The 17955-nt window shown below is 32.9% G+C and overlaps 9 protein-coding genes across 15 annotated transcripts; 4 read left to right on the top strand and 5 right to left on the bottom strand.

The window, feature by feature from the left end:
* The first annotated feature begins 27 nt into the window (after positions 1 to 27).
* LOC105219175 (RAB6A-GEF complex partner protein 2) lies at positions 28 to 1931 on the top strand. The gene is made up of 4 exons (XM_011195147.3): positions 28 to 401; positions 461 to 675; positions 746 to 1017; positions 1074 to 1931. The coding sequence occupies exons 1-4, from the start codon at positions 295 to 297 to the stop codon at positions 1737 to 1739; spliced, it is 1260 nt and encodes a 419-aa protein (XP_011193449.2). The 5' UTR covers positions 28 to 294; the 3' UTR covers positions 1740 to 1931.
* LOC105219176 (RNA transcription, translation and transport factor protein) lies at positions 1794 to 3623 on the bottom strand. 2 transcript variants are annotated; one of them, XM_054228544.1, is made up of 4 exons: positions 3504 to 3623; positions 2752 to 2889; positions 2368 to 2694; positions 1794 to 2308 (listed from the first exon to the last, which is right to left on the bottom strand). In XM_054228544.1, the coding sequence occupies exons 2-4, from the start codon at positions 2810 to 2812 to the stop codon at positions 1956 to 1958; spliced, it is 741 nt and encodes a 246-aa protein (XP_054084519.1). In that variant the 5' UTR covers positions 2813 to 2889; positions 3504 to 3623; the 3' UTR covers positions 1794 to 1955. The 2 variants fall into 2 exon arrangements, with proteins under 2 accessions (XP_054084519.1, XP_011193450.1); XM_011195148.3 differs by lacking the exon at positions 3504 to 3623 and having other exon boundaries at positions 2752 to 3105.
* A 145-nt stretch (positions 3624 to 3768) lies between these two features.
* Positions 3769 to 4759, top strand: LOC105219174 (RRP15-like protein). Its single transcript, XM_011195146.3, has 2 exons — positions 3769 to 3919; positions 3983 to 4759. Exons 1-2 carry the CDS (start codon positions 3880 to 3882, stop codon positions 4732 to 4734), a joined length of 792 nt encoding a protein of 263 aa, XP_011193448.2. The 5' UTR covers positions 3769 to 3879; the 3' UTR covers positions 4735 to 4759.
* On the bottom strand, positions 4748 to 5413 carry LOC105219173 (uncharacterized). The gene is made up of 2 exons (XM_011195145.3): positions 5117 to 5413; positions 4748 to 5047 (listed from the first exon to the last, which is right to left on the bottom strand). Exons 1-2 carry the CDS (start codon positions 5259 to 5261, stop codon positions 4977 to 4979), a joined length of 216 nt encoding a protein of 71 aa, XP_011193447.1. The 5' UTR covers positions 5262 to 5413; the 3' UTR covers positions 4748 to 4976.
* A 58-nt stretch (positions 5414 to 5471) lies between these two features.
* Positions 5472 to 8101, top strand: LOC105219172 (zinc finger protein ZFP2). The gene is made up of 3 exons (XM_011195143.3): positions 5472 to 5666; positions 5721 to 6260; positions 6316 to 8101. Exons 1-3 carry the CDS (start codon positions 5472 to 5474, stop codon positions 7291 to 7293), a joined length of 1713 nt encoding a protein of 570 aa, XP_011193445.1. The 3' UTR covers positions 7294 to 8101.
* LOC105219171 (V-type proton ATPase 21 kDa proteolipid subunit c'') lies at positions 7392 to 9315 on the bottom strand. The gene is made up of 2 exons (XM_011195142.3): positions 9157 to 9315; positions 7392 to 9065 (listed from the first exon to the last, which is right to left on the bottom strand). The coding sequence occupies exon 2, from the start codon at positions 9040 to 9042 to the stop codon at positions 8404 to 8406; it is 639 nt and encodes a 212-aa protein (XP_011193444.1). The 5' UTR covers positions 9043 to 9065; positions 9157 to 9315; the 3' UTR covers positions 7392 to 8403.
* Positions 9316 to 10710: 1395 nt separating this feature from the next.
* LOC105219170 (40S ribosomal protein S25) lies at positions 10711 to 11672 on the bottom strand. Its single transcript, XM_011195141.3, has 3 exons — positions 11520 to 11672; positions 10942 to 11218; positions 10711 to 10872 (listed from the first exon to the last, which is right to left on the bottom strand). Exons 1-3 carry the CDS (start codon positions 11520 to 11522, stop codon positions 10799 to 10801), a joined length of 354 nt encoding a protein of 117 aa, XP_011193443.1. The 5' UTR covers positions 11523 to 11672; the 3' UTR covers positions 10711 to 10798.
* A 533-nt stretch (positions 11673 to 12205) lies between these two features.
* On the top strand, positions 12206 to 16136 carry LOC105219168 (zinc transporter 7-A). Of its 6 annotated transcripts, none has more exons than XM_054228431.1 (5): positions 12219 to 12344; positions 12407 to 12529; positions 12610 to 12834; positions 13378 to 13809; positions 13869 to 16136. In XM_054228431.1, exons 3-5 carry the CDS (start codon positions 12654 to 12656, stop codon positions 14372 to 14374), a joined length of 1119 nt encoding a protein of 372 aa, XP_054084406.1. In that variant the 5' UTR covers positions 12219 to 12344; positions 12407 to 12529; positions 12610 to 12653; the 3' UTR covers positions 14375 to 16136. The 6 variants fall into 6 exon arrangements, with proteins under 6 accessions (XP_054084421.1, XP_054084413.1, XP_011193442.1 ...); XM_054228442.1 differs by having other exon boundaries at positions 12407 to 12548; XM_054228446.1 differs by having other exon boundaries at positions 12206 to 12529; positions 13378 to 13749.
* LOC105219167 (translationally-controlled tumor protein homolog) lies at positions 15679 to 16827 on the bottom strand. The gene has a single exon (XM_011195137.3). The coding sequence runs from the start codon at positions 16692 to 16694 to the stop codon at positions 16176 to 16178; it is 519 nt and encodes a 172-aa protein (XP_011193439.1). The 5' UTR covers positions 16695 to 16827; the 3' UTR covers positions 15679 to 16175.
* Between the last annotated feature and the right edge of the window lie 1128 nt (positions 16828 to 17955).

Raw genomic sequence — 17955 nt, 5'->3', positions numbered from 1 at the left:
TTATTATAAAAGTGTTTCAACTTTTTCAATAAATAGGTCCTCTTTGTTAACAGATCTACTATGGGCGGGTTATATAAGATATTTTATTCAACGAAAATACACTAAAAATATTTTATTGTTTATAATTGCATATTCCTCGCTTTCCTAAATTTTTAATAGTATTTAACCTTTAATTATGAAATCTGAAAATAGAGTGATCTCAGCTGCAATTACATTTGACAGTCAGCTGTTAAGTTGTTTCTGCTTTGAAAAATCAAATCTTAATTAAATGAATAAATAGCGTAACTAAAAAATATGATTGAAATAAAAGCAAAATTTGTACGAGCAGATTCTGCAATATATGCTTCGGGAGAACGAGTGGAATGTCTGATCGAATTTGCCCACCGCGGTCATGACAATAGGTAATTATAACGGCTTAGGTGATAAGCTTGGAATTATTTATACTTGGAACAATATTTAGAGAGGAGAACTTGGCTTGGGCGTCCGCGCAGCTGCATTGCTATCGAAAAACCAACTACAACATAACTACAGGTGACAAAATTAATGAGTTAACGGAGCTAATTGGTAAAACAGCATTAGATGCAGGAGCTCAAGCTAGTGGTGACATTTTAATAGCTACTAAACCGAAGATATTATTTTGCGATTTAAAATTACTGCCGAGTGAAACGAAAATCTGTAAGTAAATGTATAAACACATACATAGGTAATTAAAATATAATTAAAAACATTTTAATTTTTTATTTAGATTTTTTCAATGAAATTATACCTCGTAATGGTCCTCCCACATATCGAGGTCATGACATTAAGTACTTTTACAGAATTACCATAGCCACACAAAGAGTTAAATCTAAAGTGCAAATGCTTAGTGTGCCTATACGAGTATTACCCATACCAATCATTGCACGGCCTGATGAGATGCACTGCACTGAGGAAACAAATGACGAACTAGCTCCTACCAATCCCTTTCTGGAAAAAAGAGAAATTTCAGAGCTAGAAATATCATGGCATCACCTCAAAGTATTATAAAAGCCTCTTTTTTTATATCATAGTAAACATGTTTGTAATTTATTTAGAATGTAACTGCTCGCCGGGCGCCTAAATATTATCGCATATCTAACAAGCGTGGATTCGTTGGTCGCTTTTGCTTGTTTAAATCATCTTACAAAATTGGTGAAGATATTGTGGGAAGCCTTGACTTTAGTGATTGCAAAGTTCGTTGCGTTCAATTTTCTGTGAAACTGCAGTCACAAGAAATATCCCTACAAAGTAATGCAGACCAGTTAAATTATGATGTCAATGACGCATCGTCGGTAAATTCGCTGGACTTGGCAAGTATTGCTAGCGGAACGGCAATAGATAACTTACACAAATCAAAGACATCTGGAAGTGCACGAAATATTGACGACGAGGAACATATAGGAAAGATTAGCACATTGGCAACAATACATCAAATGTGCTATGCAATGTTAAAGACTTCTGTGATTATACCAATTCCATTACATGTAACACCTTCATTCCGTACTGATTTGGTCGAGCTGCGATGGCGTTTACATTTTGAATTTGTCACAAGCACAATGATGGATTTCGGTAAACCTAATCCAACAGAGGGAGAGCTCAAAGCCCCCTCGGAAATACCCGTCGAAACAATGGTGTGGAATCTTCCAATTGCTGCAATATATGCTGCTAATCCCCTCCAAATATATTCCCCAAGCCAGACGCATAGTCTATTGATTAAGTAAATGAAACATTCTTTTAATGATCAGAATATTTATGAAAACGAAAATACGTTAAGCTATGTAGGGCATACATAATTCATTTATTGTAATAATTTAGAATGGAATTTATATACTGAGATGTTTACAATATTAATTAAAAATAAATTTAATTTGGAGATTTTTGAAGTTAATAAATATTTTCTGTCTCCGATTTAATCTCCATAGAAATATAATTAATTTTTATCGCCCCACTTTCCCTAGCTTGGTATCTGTTTTAGGATTCGCAGTCAAATCTTGGACAGCAACAATTGTCTCATTGATTTTTGTTTGTAACTGACGTAAACTTTGTATTTGCAATAGTCGCAAAATGCGAACTGGATAGTCTAAGGCAGTATCATCGGACACTACATCATTGCCCTTTTCAAAAGGAAAAGGTGTTCCAGATATAACCGGTCGATTCTTAGCGGAAGGCGAAAGTCTTTCATGTACTATACGAGCGATTGCTTCTAGTTGGATAAGATGGTTTGGGTGCTGCGGTACTTTCAGTTTATTAGCCATTGAACGCACACCGGCATTGAAATCTTTGTGGTTAACTACAATAAAAAATGCCCATATTTTATCAAGAAATACTCTGCTTAATCTAAAAACTTACAGTCCATATTGTCGAAGAAATTTTCAGCTTTTATACTAGGAGCAATTGATTTGTTTTGCTGCTTACTCACTTCAATAGAATTAATAGCTTTATAACTCTCAGGAGCATCCAAGAATTCCAAACGAATGGCGTAACCCAAAAGCCAAGTAATTTCTTCCTGCGGTGTAACGAATTGCGGCATACAAAGATCATATTTGTAATTTTCGTACGCTTGCTCCCATATGTCAAGCTGGTCGACTTTACGAAGGTCCTCACGATCTTCAATTTTATATTGACGTATTTTTTGGTCTTCCAACCAGAGTATAGTACTTGCAAACACCTTTCGATCTGTACAATGAAATCACAATCATTAATGTAGGCCGTTTAAAGATAAATCAGACCTACCATTAATATCCACACTACCAGGTGCCGGATGTTCTAGAGCTTCTAATTTCAGCTTTAACATCTTGTAATATAGTTGTATTTATTTTTTAGAATAAAATTTATTAAAATGATTCCAAAATGGTTTACTAGAGTTACTTCAGAGATAAAGAGATGTCCAACTCTATTTTCATTGGAAGTGAGAGCGCACGGACAAACGTCAAAACCTACCAATCTTTGACAGTTGACTGGAATCAGTAGGTTTTGACGTTTCGCAATTGGGAAACTGGAACGGCCATATTGAAATGTTGCTAAAAAAATTATACGACAGAGACATTTTTGAACGCCGTGCAAGATTACTTATAAGAGCTTAAAACAATAAATATAAATATAAACGCGAAATTTAAAAGAGGGTAAAGAAATTTTTTATGATATGCAGCATAGGGAAATTAATTTTTTCATGGAAAATTGTAAAAAAATTATCAATTGTCAGTTGACAAGTGATAATTTTCCTTATTTATTACTGAAAGTTCGAAAACAAGCAATTTTAACGTACCTTAATATCGCTAAAAGAAATTTAAATATGTAATTTTTATATTAAAAATTCAGTATAAAATTTTTTTTAACCGTAATAAATGTTGGGTATTTTAATTTAAATGCCCAAAAATTTGTATTTTGTCTGGTCTGGCAATAATGCAAATTGTTATAAAAAACGCTTATTTTGAGGCGCTCTCACGCTGGAATAAGTTGGACATCCCTTTATCCCTGGTTACTTCTTGCAACTGAAAACTTTCGTACTATCGATACCTTTCATAAATACCGATAATTATCTATTTAATATTTGATTATTTTATTAATAGAATGAGGTAATATATAATTTTGTTACAATTTTTCTACAAAACTAATTTTATCTAAACAAATTGGTTTTAATGAATGTGAAAATTTTTAAATTTACTGAAAGAAGTTTAGAACTAATAGTTCGACTTGTTCATTGGTAGGCTATCGCCAAAATATCGATAAGAGAACACAAAACAGATGTAAATAAAATTATCGGCTTTCTGTCAATGCTGGAATTGTTGGAAATTTGACAGTCGTAAATAAACTAAAAACGTGCAAGATTCAACAACGATTAAAACATACCAGCAAACCGTGATGGCTTTATCCAACATAAAGAAAAGAAATAGTTCAAATTGTAAGATTACCTTCTATGAATATATGTATGTAATTTTTGTTAAACAATTTTCCATATAATTAGCTTTACCAAAAGAACAAGTGCCAGATGATTCGGAAGTTGAAGATTCTAGCGAAGAAGAGCCCGAGGATGAAACAGAAGGCAATACGGGATGGGCGGATTGTATAGCCAAAGTTCTTAACACATCCAAGCCAAAAACAAAGAAAACATTGGTATTATCGCGTGCAAAAAAGATAAAACCAGGCGATAAATTGAAATCAAAAGGTTCGGATTATGGTTTCGAAGTTGAAGGTGAAGAGAAAACAGATGTGAAACCCATAAAAGAAGAAATTGATGATCAAATCAAACATCGTAAAAATGTACCACTGGAATTGCGAGTAAAGCCCTCCTGGAAGGATATTGAACGTGAACGCATATTGCGAAAGGTTGCAACTCGTGGTGTTGTCCAGTTGTTTAATGCAGTTCGCATACAACAAAAAGACATCCAACAGCAATTAGATGCCGCAGGACCTTTAGATAGTCGAAAAGATGCAGTTTTAAATAATATCAGTAAAAGAAAATTTTTAGATGTTCTTATGAGTGGCAATCGGGCGAAATCAGAAGCGGTAGACAATGCTGTTAAAAATGAAGATAGCAGTGATGAAGATGATCAAATGTCGTCCACCACACACAAGAAGAAAAAGTCGGAGTGGAGTGTACTTCGAGAAGATTTTATGACAAATAAAAAAGTAAAACACTGGGATGAAGATGATGACGTAGACAGCGGTGCTGCACGAGATAATTCTGATGTAGAAGAAGAAAGTGACGATGAATAATATAAGAATACTATTAAACATAAAATTCGTATGAATGATTTTTACTTATTGTTGTTGTTATAGATAGCAAAAAGCTTAGGCAGAGTTTAGTGTTTAGTTAGTACATATAGACTCAATATTAACATTTTAGTCAAAATGTACAAATGTACATAAAATTATTATGTCAATAAATAGACAAATCCTGAAAACAAAGAATTCCAGATCCATAGAATTCAAGTCTGTCGAAATGTCAGTTTTGGCGATTAGACGTCCGAGTTACTTGATTTCAGAAAACTTGAATTGGATAGTCTCGCCAAACCTAGGAACACAACACCTATACAACAGGAGAATATACATCGGTATTAATATTAAATTTATACAATGATAAATGTCATTAACTTACTTCCCGAAATCAAACGCATAGTATTCATTTCCAACCTCTTACGATTTTTAGATTGTGAAAAAATGTATGCTCCCATTGCAATAAGTCCGAAACCACTAATTAATCGGCAAGCCAAACAATCCTTAGTATTATCACTCGACGCCATTGATCTGCAAGTTTATTTATTATTATTTTTATAACTATCTATTTTTAAATTTTTATTTTGCTTCATTGTTCTATAACTTATTCGTATCAGCTGTTTAATTTACGGCGCCATTGTTCACAAAATGTACCGCCGTTATTTACTAAAGACTGAGTTTTTTCCTTCCCTTGTGCACCATACGTAAATATATCGAGGAAAGCACAAAACGATTCAATGCGCTACCATTTTAAACTCCTTGGGATGAATTCCGAAGAGCAGAATACATCAGGAAATGGTTCTGAAGTAGAGGTCTGTTGTAGAGTTTGTCTGCAACTTGAAGAGTTAATGATTCATATTTTCGACGGTGGAGTTATTGAAGATTTTCAATCGGATCTAATCACATTACTGGAACGCTGTGGTGGAATTAAAGTATAGTATATTCGTCTTAGATATAATTATTGTTATATATTTATTACAATTTAGGTGGAAAATTCGGATAATCTTCCAAAATATCTATGCAAGGAATGTACGACTGAATTACTGGTGGCTGCGAAATTTCGCGAGAAATGCGAACGAGCGCAACAACTACTAGCAGCTGCTCCCTGGGAGAACCCAGCAGAAATTGCAGAATGTGAACCAAACAAATTAGAAGACAAGGACAATGAAATACTTTCTACTGCCACTGACGTTTCACCGATTGCCCAATTATTAAACGAAAGGGATCATATTATAGAAGTTCATCCAGATAGTTTTGTAGAAACGAATTTGAATGAAAAAAATGTTGAAGAGCAGGCCTCGACCAATACACAGTTGGATGGTACAATTATACCTCAATGTGAGGAAGTCATTGATACTAATTTAAATGGCATTGATATAATAGAAGAAACCAGTGAAGAGTGGCAGGTCATGGAATATTTTGAAAGCATCACGTGTGAAGAAGAGCAAAAACAAGAAATTCATATACCAAATATAAACTTAAGTAATGATATCGGGAGCACAGAAAGTAATGCTACACATATAAATGTAAGCTTTGTGTAATCGTTTATAGAATTGTTATAAAAATTTTCTTTTCCGGCAGGAAACAAAATTTACTTGCGACTCCTGCGGTGCAGTTTTCATACAGGCAGCTAATCTTCAAAGACATTTGGAAAAAGTGCACTTTTTATTGCAACCATATACCTGTCCGAATTGTAGTCACACGTTTTCTTTTGAGAACACGTACATAAATCATAGTATTAGTTGTGTAAAATCCAATGATCAGAGTTATCCAGCAAATAACAATTCTACGAATAAGACAGTGTCAATCTCATCTCAGCGGGAATGCGTATACTGTGGCAAACAAATGCAGTCAAACTTCGCTCTTACCATGCACCTACGTACACATACCGGAGAAAGGCCATACAAATGTGAACATTGTGTCAAAGCTTTCAAAACTCAATCAGCTTATACAATGCACTTGAAACGTCACGGCCGAATGCCGGATTATTCATGTTCAATATGCCATAAAACTTTCTATGAAACCAGCAATTTGACGGCGCACATGCGGACGCACACTGGAGAAAAACCTCATTCTTGCACCTTATGCCAAAAACGGTTCTCACGTGTCTTCCTCTTACAATTGCATATGCGAACACATACTGGAGAAAAACCATATCAATGCATGACCTGTAATCGGAGCTTTGCTCAGCTATGTGATTTAAAGAATCACGAGCGTATACATACTGGCGAAAGGAAGTATAAATGCAATATATGCGGAAAGACCTTTATAAAAAGGTATTCTCTCAAGGCGCATATGGATAGACATGCCATTCCACAGCCTGAAGAGGAAACCATATCCAATGAAAAAAATTTGGAAGTTTTAAATGTAAAAAATGAACCAATGGAAGATGAATCCGCCAAGTATATGCTTGAGAATAGCATGTTGGAAGGTGATAGTTACTTTCTTTCCAAAGTTCCTGAAAACAGCTTTTGTAATCTATCATATGAAGAGGTTCCCCACTTGAGTGAATCTAATTCAGAACTTGTTTGGAGTGATTTTATAGTTGAGGATATATGAAAAGAGTTGGAGTAGGAGTTTACATCGATGTATGTACATGAATACTATTAAGAGAAATTAACATAATGGAAGATTTATCAATTAAAAAGAAAATGAGATTTCTTTAAAGAGAACCAGCAACATAAATTTATTGTTGAATACTTTCGTTAAATTTGTTTATACATTAACATATGCCGTTTTATACAGTGGATTATTTAATACATACAATAAATCTTAATACGCAGTTAAATGTATAAAATAATTATGGGCATTCATTTATACATTAACAATAAATAATTTATAAAAAGGAAACACACACTTGTTTCAATGGTTATTGATAATGATATCGTATGGTTCGTCACCAAGTGGATTCAAATCGAATTTCAAGGTATAAGTAAGTAAATTGAAACACATACACATGTATTCAATGTATGTATAGATATTATTTGATGCTGATACTTATGTACAAGTTACTAATATTAAACTATTGAAATGCGTTTGAATCGGACTTGAATGGACGAACTTATCTTAACTTAATTAATTTAACAAATAATAAACTTAAGACAACACTGTGAAACACTGTAACTATGTCCAAGACGCTGTGTGATTTGATGACACCGAAGTCGATTATGTTTGTAGCAGATTTTGTAGTTTGTCCCCAACGAGAGAATCGATAGTCTGGTGGTCGTAATTTCATTATGTTTTGTTTTTCGTTTATTATTGAATTTATTATTTGCTGTTGAGCAGTGCATTCAATTCATTTCGCAAGCCTATTGGCATATGTATATCGAAATTATGAAAATTAAATACTTGGCTCATCAAATATTTGTCTAATGTGGAATGAGTTTGGTAAATTGTGGCTTATTTCGAATTGCAGTGATCCATTGTGCTCTTTTATATTGATAAACTTTAATTTTACTAATCAAAATATGTACATCTAATACGATTTGATAATAAGTATAATCCAAAAACAAAGAATAAGAGAAAAACTTCATCATTGTTTTTGTCTGGAATTTTTGATTGCTGTTAAGAGCATGGTGACTAATTTAGTATATGTTGATGGTACTTTTCTTTGAGCTGTGTTCTGTCTTTTAATTGCTCGTACCAATTTCCTGCATCGCATCTTTTAATTTAGTCTTTCTTATCACCCATTTTAACTTTGGACGTCATGTATATGCCTACAATCAGACCGAAAAGTCCAATAGCTGAACCGAAAATTTCCACAATCAGAATTTTCACAAATAGCGCTGAATTAGCTGCATCAGCAAGCGCAGCTCCGGAACCAACAACGCCAACAGCAATACCACAGAACAAGTTCACCAAACCGACTGCCAATCCGGCACCAAACATTACGTATCCTCCAAACCAGTTATTATTCATTACAGATTGATTGTCCAATGCTGCGGACATTGTAAACGATTCCAACAATCCGGATAAAACGATAGCAGTGATAAGCCCATAAATAGCTACAGCCTCACAGAAGATAACCGAAATTAAATTCTTTGTCTTTATTCGTGGAGCTTTCACACCACCGCCGACAATGCTGGTGCCTGTTGTGTGAATGCCCAGAGCAGCTCCCACCACAGATAATGCCACAGACAAGCCGATTCCGAGACATGCCCACATATAAGGTGATGTAGAAGCAAGGAACCAACCAACACTCACACGTTCGCCTTTGCCAGTGAGAACGAATTGCAAGATGAGCACTATGCTAGTGGCCAAAAAGAGCCACCAGAATGTGTGGAGAACAACACTGCGTACCTGGGCCATTCTGCAAGTTTTTCACGGTTTATCTGCAATTAGTTATTATTATATAAAAACGTTTTCTTAACTACGCAGAAATCTGAAGAAAAATTGTAAAAAATACTGGCAGAAAAAACTCACAAAATACCAAGACTATTTTAGTGACAGGTGACCGAGAAAAACTTTACTCATCACATGACAGACGTACAATGTCGCCCTCTACTGGTTAAAAATGTTAAATTTTTGATTAATGTGGCCTTGCAACTCTATGTAGGGTTGTATTATATTATGATTTTTTTTTTATTAAAAGTAACTAAACAAATTCCAATGCATAATAGATTCGAAATCTTTTAAATTTATATATCAGTATCTAGATAAAATTAGTTATTTTTGAAACCTTCAAATGAAGATCGAACGATTATATAGAACCATAAAAATTATATTGAATTATTTGGTTGGAAGTTATAAAAACAATGTGAATTTAATGCGAGACAATCAAAGTAACTATAAAATATATATCTTATTTTGGTGGAAAAATTTATTAACAATAAAAAAATTAATTGCAAAAATATTAAAAAAGCTATATAACAAAAATCTCACACTGCATTAATTGATAATATAATAAGTGATGCCATTTTCTTTTAAAAGTTTGAAAGTCAGTGTGGCTTTTTGAAGATTTGGTAGCTGAATTTTTAAATAACAGTGATTAGAGCATAAATATATTTTACTTATTTTACTGAGTATACATTTTAATAATATCGGATATAGTTGAAGATTCCAGTGTACTGTTTAAATTCTGTCTTTCTTGATATTTATTATATGGTGATGCAAAACTTTTTCAGAAGTTTGAAAGCCAGTGAAAATTTAATAATTTTCCTATTGAATTTTTAAACAAGAATAATTAGATTATTAGTATAGATTCTGTGAAATCTCCATATTATCTTTTCTATAATTGTTTTTGCATTTTTACAAATAAGCATAAATTAAAACCGATCTATACTTTGATATTCTTTCAAATTAAATCATTAAATTCTTGGATGCAGTTTTAATACTGGAACTATCAAAGAGAAAGAGGGCTATAATTGCTCGATTGAGCGATAATACCGAAACTTTGCTTAATTTTTCATTGTATTTATATTTCAACTATTGCACTTAAGAGACTTGTTGCAGAATCAATATATATTTTAGCTGTTATGCCTTTCTCAAAAGTAAATTTTAATACTAAGCTGTTTTTTACTATTCGCAAACTTTTATGCTCAAATCTTAATTTATTAAATAAATTCTTATCATTTCACATAATATTCTTTGCTCAAATCTGTACCAAACTAATACTATTCAGGAAATCCAAGACATATTTGCTTAGTTATCAGAATGGCAAACCAAATTTGATTTTCACTGGAGTCACAGAATCTGATTGGATTTTCATCTTCACAAGAACTTACAATCGATAGCATGTCGAACATTTTCTTCAGCAATTATGCATCGATATTCAATTGTTGTTTTCTTACTTGCTTAAGAAAAACAAAAATTGATTTATAAAGTTGAAACTTTAATTGTGCGCAAATACGTAGAAAAACTTAAGCAAACTGTCTACAATCCGCAGCATAGCTTATTGCATTATATCGATTAAAACGCTCCAACCCTTTATCGACGATTCCATACTCATTACATTTTTAAATAAAAATATTGACAAAATTCTACTTATAAAAGGAAACGAATTAGTTTATTCTACCATCAAAGCTATAAAATACATTTAGTATTGTTGCAAAGAAAGGTAAAATATTTACGCATCATCACCCTTGGTTGCACGTGTATAGATCACCTGGGAATGGTGCTGCACGACCTGTTTAATCAGACCTACAAATAAATAAATAATAAAAAGAAATTAAAATAATTTTCTATATAAATCTTAATAATTATGTTTACCTTTGTCACGTAATTCCACAAGCGCTCTTTTGGCGAGTGAACCACGAATCTTCAAACGTTCAGATACCACCGAAGGAGTGATAAGTTTGTATTGTGGCACTTCCTTGTATAGTTTTTCATAGGTGGCTTTGTCGAAAAGAATTTGATTGTTCAACTTGTCCCTGACTTTGCCTTTGGACCACTTCTTCTTCTTGGCTTTACCGCCACCACTTCCCTCCTTCTTCTTTTGTGTCTTTTGAGGCTGTTTAGCCGACGATTTCGCGTCCTTCTTTGGTGGCTGTAAATTTTAAATTCACGTTAGTTAGTGCTTTAAATTAACCCAGTTGGGGATATTTCACAGCCTTTAAGTTTTGTTTCTTTTACCACAAAGTGCTATTGAGCTCAACATAACCATGTGCCGAAGTGCATTGCACATTTTTTGAAATATTACAAAACTGGTATATCCCAATTATCACATCATTACTAAGATTTAATTTTGGTTAATGCATTAATCAATTATCACATTGTTGAAGACTTTGGCACAGAAACAAAACTTTTTTGGCAAAAATAAATGCAGAAAACGGCAGCTAGCGACTCACCATCGTGAGAAACCCAAAGCAAAAAGATGGAGGCCGGAAATTGTCAGTGCTACCAAAACACAATTTTCATTGGACACCAATCATTCACAATAGATTTATGTTAAATTAACACAGAGTTGTTAAAAGTCGAGTGCATAATGTGACAATTAATCGTACCGTATATATATCGTATTTGAATGTTGAACATTTTATTTATGTTTATTGAAGGTTTTAGATTTACATCTTTGCAGTATATTATTGTCGTAAATATTTAATAGTTTTCTACGAAATATACATACATTTCTGTTTGTGTTTTATTATTAGTGGTAATAATTTCTAATACGTTCACATAGAAAATCGTTTCAACCTAGAATACGTAGAATCCATATTTGATAAATTTCTTACCATATGTGAGTTGCCTGTATAGTTTTGATATATAATTGCTAAAATGTGTAGCACTGTTAATTATGATGTTTTGATGGTAATATATAATGGTCAGCTAATACAACAGTTTTTAATTTTATTTCTCTGATATTTTCATTAGACTTTCTAACTAGTAAATTACATTCATGACATTTCTTATCTCAACATTGCTGGATTCATAAAGAAATAAAAAATTAATTTCAAATATTATTATATTTTTTCTCTGTAAGCTCTTTTGTGAACTATGATATAAAGAAGAATATAAACGACTTTTCAAGTATAAACGTCATCACATTAAACAAAACGTCACTTCAAAACGAAAGCTCCGATAAATTAATTTTGATAACTCGACTAAGTAAAATAAATTAAATGCTTAATTTCGTCTACATTAGTGTATTTTAGAATAGAAATATAATTATTAAAGTAAATGTTATTAGTATTAAATAGAAACGGTCATTAAATAATACAAACTTCCTATGTATAAGCTTTAGAGAGTGTCAAAAGAGAGAAAGATCAACAGAACCACTGAAAGCAACAAATATAATACACAAAAGTTTAAACAAGACCTAAAAGCAGTTCTACTCGTTCGCAGACACCAATAACAACACGTATGCAAGTTAATATAAAGTAATATTATTTTGGCAGAATAATGAAATTTTATGATATATTCTTTTTGTTATAATTGCAGCACAGCTTACAAATTAGAGAAACACATATAACTGCTTAGATATAATGATACCGTTAACGCACAAGGATCGGAGCAATTTTAGCTATCGTATCAAGGAAAAATTGAACGGTTGGAAGCGTCTCATATTTTCGGATCGCAATTCAAGAAATCTTTTTCTCTTCCTGTTACTTAATTTAAGTTTTGCCTTCGTGGAACTATTTTATGGCATATGGACAAATAGTTTAGGTAAGCTGTACTCGTATACTATCGTAACAATTGTATTTATCAGCAATACACCAAGTTGCTTTATTTATTGCTCAAATTTAGTAAATCTTAAGTAATTAAGTATAAGAGTAATCTTATCAGCTCTCACTTGCTTTTGTATTATCGTGTTCCAACAACTTTATTTGGTAGTTTGCATTCACGTGTTCATATTTTCATTAATATATGTGTAATTGGATGTATATGTTTCTTGACGAATTTTCATTTTGCCTAGAATTCATCATTATTCCCATAGAATTTATTTATAATATTTTAAAAGCAAGCTAAAATTATATGAGAAAATAATTGCGCTACCTTTCTTATTAAAACTAAATAGTATAATAAAGTTAAAATTTATGGGGTATTATTTGGATAATTAAAATGATATGTATATCATCAATTTCTTCTATGTTAATAGTATATTTGTATAATAATACTAAAATTTTATAGGTCTTGTCTATATATATAGGGCTGGTCTAGCAGCCTTAACGTTTATACAGTGTATAAATTATCAACTCTTTGTTACAGGGCTTATATCGGACTCATTTCATATGTTCTTTGATTGTACCGGTCTGTTGGCTGGATTAGCTGCTTCGGTGATTACTAAGTGGAAAGCAAATGATAAATTCTCTTACGGCTATGTGCGCGCAGAAGTGTTAGCAGGCTTCGTTAACAGTCTTTTTTTACTGTTCATCGCTTTCTTCATTCTATCAGAAGGTGTTGAACGCTTAATTGAACCACCAGAGGTGAAACACGAAAGACTGTTTGTAGTATCAGTACTAGGGCTGCTAGTGAATCTCGTTGGTATATATGCGTTTCAACACGGACATGGTCATTCCCACGGAGGGGGCGGTGGACATGGTCACTCTCACGGCGGTGGTGGTCATGGGCATTCTCATGGTATAAACAATCACATTGATATAAATAATCACAATCAACAAGCGATAACATTGGATGTTGGTAAGTACGCATATGAAATGTAATGAATATTTAGCATTAATATTTACATATATTTATAGGACATGGTCATAGTCATGGCGGTGGACATGGACATTCGCATGCCATCGCTGACGACATCTCTGGGAGCAATTCACAAATTATGCGTGGAGTTTTTCTACATATATTAGCCGATACTCTTGGCTCTGTAGGTGTTATTGTCTCAGCGGTGCTAATGCAAATGTTCGGCTGGATGATTGCCGATCCCATTTGCTCAATATTCATAGCTTTGCTCATCGCTATGAGCGTGCTGGGTCTTATAAAAGAATCAATACTTATACTAATGCAACGGCAACCATCAGCTCTGGATCGTGCGCTGCCCCAGTGCTATCAAAAGGTGACTGGATTGGCAGGAGTTTACGCTGTGCAAGATCCTCACTTTTGGACATTATGTTCGGATGTCTATGTGGGTGCAATTAAATTAGAGGTTTCCAAAAATGTAGATCCCAAATATGTGGTGACGCATGCGCGCATGATCTTTGAGTCTATTGGTGTTAAACAAATATATATACAGTTAGATTATGTATGATAATGACCGACTATAACGGATTGCATCTGACCGACATAATAATCTATGTGTATATCTTAAATCCATTAAATGGGGATTAAGCATATGAGAACGAAACTTGTTTATTCTTTAAATACTTAAAGTAAGCTCTATGCATTTCTCCGCATTAAATTATTAGTAAGTTACTAATTTGTCATGTATAGGATATTTATAGATAATTTAGATAAATTTTCCAAAAAAAGATTTATCAATGAAATCATGTTTTCTACTAATTTATTTTTTAATATGCGTTTGTAACAGATTTTGTTAGGTGTAGTAATATTTATTTTAATATGATTGTGTGAATGTACGAAATAATGAAATTGAGTAATTACGAAAATCTTGAGTATTCCTTTATTAAGGATCCTATTTAATGAATTATTTTAGTGAAACCATTCCAATTCAAGAATTAGTCGAAAGTTGATCAACATTATTTTAACTACAACGAGTGATCAAATCCTTGAATAATTTCGCGCAGTAATTATTACGCATATACATGTAAAAAAATACACGTATTTAAATGTCTTTAAGTACATAATTATAAAGTCATCATTCGATTTTGACGAAGCTTAACAATTAGATAATTAAAACAGTGTATATTAAACGATATGATGTACGTATTACAAACTTATACAAGATAAAAATAAAATTTATACTAAGAAATCGACATTCATCTGTATTCAAATTATCAAAATATGTAAAAAATTTCACAAAATCCTAAATCGACCACATACATATAAACAATATATACTCATCTATTGGGGTCGATTGATTTGGGTAAGTTTAAGAACTTACCGATAATGGTTGTATATTTTTAAAAGATATTTTTTCCTACATGGTACTCACGGTTTGAGTACATTTAGCGATATACATACGTATGTGCATATGTACGCAACAGATGGATGTATTGATTGTGCATATTTTTATTCCACAGTCATGTATTTAGCTACGAATACAAACAAAAGTAAATAGCAAATACAAATACACACCCCGCATTGTTGTTGTGCCATACTTTCATATATTATTATGCGCCAATGACCTTTCTTTGTGGTTGTACTGAAAAATTAGCACAGATAGATGTTTCTTAAAATTAAAAGTTGTTGCTTATCACTTGAATAGATCCCGTCTATCTGGGAAGCGAAGATATTCCGTGCTTCGCCATTTTGTTTGCACTGATATTGACTGCAACAGTGACGCGGATTGCCGACGCCACAAATTTTTGCCAACGACCTAATTACCTTGTTGAGGTTATGTACAGACACACATTTGATGAAAATGAAAAGTCGTTTTTGATTGTTTATGGTTTTCTTTAATTTGTCCGTAACGTTATTTTGCGTATTTTTTAATATATTTTTTCAAAATAGCAGTTTCGTTTTTTTACAATAAGCAGTTTTCATCTTTGTTGTATCTTCTTACTTAAACAAATTAATAATAAAAACCAAAATTTGTATAAAAATTACTCGAGTATACGCTGCAGAATGTTTTATCTTTTACAAACCTACCAGATCGTGCAGTAAAGCAGCATAGATGGAGAAGTGTTATTGATGATTCGTATAAAAATTAAAATACATAATTGTTTTTAGTTACACTGAAGAGCATTACGGTTTTACAGTTTATAATATTCAAAATTTTACCAAAAATATAAGTGATACATCTTAAATTCGCCTTTGATCTGAACAATATGTCAAAGAAATCTTTACAATTTCAACTAAACGGTATTTACTAAACAAAAAAATAATTATTTTATATAAGGGATGTGATTCTTTTGTTAGGTGTTTGCCTTTTAGCACTTCTCCTCTTCGAGTCCATGCTTGAAGAACATGAGAACGGGTGTACTCACACCGTCGAGGTCACGATATTCACACATGGCTACCATACCATCGCAGTCCATTGATTCGCCAGTGAAGAACTGCAAGTCTTTGAAGCGGCCAAGAATTTCCTTCATTACCTTATTCATGTTGGTTTTGAAAACATTAACTTGGTCAGGAGCATTTTCCTCCAATTTGGCCAAAACCTTCTTCATATAGTCTTTGAGGTAGAGTGTGAATGACTTTTTGTCTCCGAACGCGAAACACTCTTGTAAACGGTGGTTCAATACCACGTCGACGCCAGATTCGACGGCGGAATCGGTGCCTTCATCGGCTTCCTCAGCCGATGGGTTGGAGCCCGCAATAACAATTTCGTCTTGAGTACGGGATACCAATTTACCGTAAACTTCGTATATAACTTCATCTACTAGCTTCATTTTATAGGTATCAGCAAACATTTCGTCGCCGGTGATGATATCCTTGTAGATTTTCATTTTTACGGTAGGTTTTATTTAGGTCTGAAAACTAAGAAAATTCGAGACTCCCGACTTTTGCACGAAATTAGTCACACCGAGCCACGCGCTCACGTCTACAGCAAACAACAAAAAGAAAGGATGAACATGAAGAAAGATTGACACACAGTGCTGCCACGCAAAATCCGTCAAGGTAGTAGAATAGAATACAAACAAAGCGGAATTTCAGAAACACTACCAGAGTTGTATTTACAATTGTAATACATCACATCCACAATAGATGTTCACTGTCGTGAATTTTTAAATATTTTCTAATGATTTTATACTAGAATGATATTTTGCATTCTTTCATAAATTATTCACGATAAATTTTAGTTATCAAATATTATATCAAATAGTTAAGAAGTTTAATCAATCTACAATAAAGACATTAGTTGCAAAAATTAAGTGATGGTAATTCTATATACTCAAAATACCGTGTTTGTTAACATGTTTTTGCAATATTCATGAAAATTTACCGGAGGTCAATTTGCAGACAGTGGAAATGACACTCCTGTCGTTGATCAATTAGATTAAAATAATGTTTAGACAGCTACAAATTAAAATATTGTGCCATTATGCGTTGCCATTGTTGCGTTATCGTGATCTAACGGGCTGTTCAGGAAACATGCACTACACTAGATGGGAATAATTTTGTAATATCATAGCAGTTATAGAAAATCGTATCATATAATTTTAGCCACTTCATATTTGAAAAAACGAATTTGTCACTGTGAGTATGAACATAATTATTATTTTAAAAAATTGTTTTATAAAAAATACTTATTAACTTTTCTCTTTTAGGAATATGTTATCTCGTAGTTGTGCACATTTTAATTTGTGTAAGTTATATGTTCGAACTCTGCGGACAGTACCATCTCAGCAAATGAAAATAAAAACTATACCACCAAAACAAAAAGAAAATTATGAGACAAAAAATCGTCGCCTTGGAAGATTTATCTCACCAAGTTTAAGCATTTATAAACCACAATTGACTTCGGTTATGTCCATATCAAATCGCGCTTGCTCCATTTTGCTGACCCTTTATACATGGGGTCTAGGAATAGGTGCATTAATATCTTCGCACGATAATGCGCATTTTGTTACGATGCTGGATGGCTTACAATTGGGTTCAACTTCCTTATTTATTCTAAAATTCTTGATTGCCTTTCCGTTTTCTTACCATTTATGCGGTGGTATCCGTGTGTTGATTTGGGAAACCGGAAGCTTCCTGTCATTGAAA

The sequence above is a fragment of the Zeugodacus cucurbitae genome, chromosome 2 (genome assembly GCF_028554725.1).
Source record: "Zeugodacus cucurbitae isolate PBARC_wt_2022May chromosome 2, idZeuCucr1.2, whole genome shotgun sequence".
NCBI lineage: Eukaryota > Metazoa > Arthropoda > Insecta > Diptera > Tephritidae > Zeugodacus > Zeugodacus cucurbitae.
The sequence above is the reverse complement of the archived record's forward strand: the minus strand, read 5'-3'. Positions and strand labels throughout refer to the sequence as shown.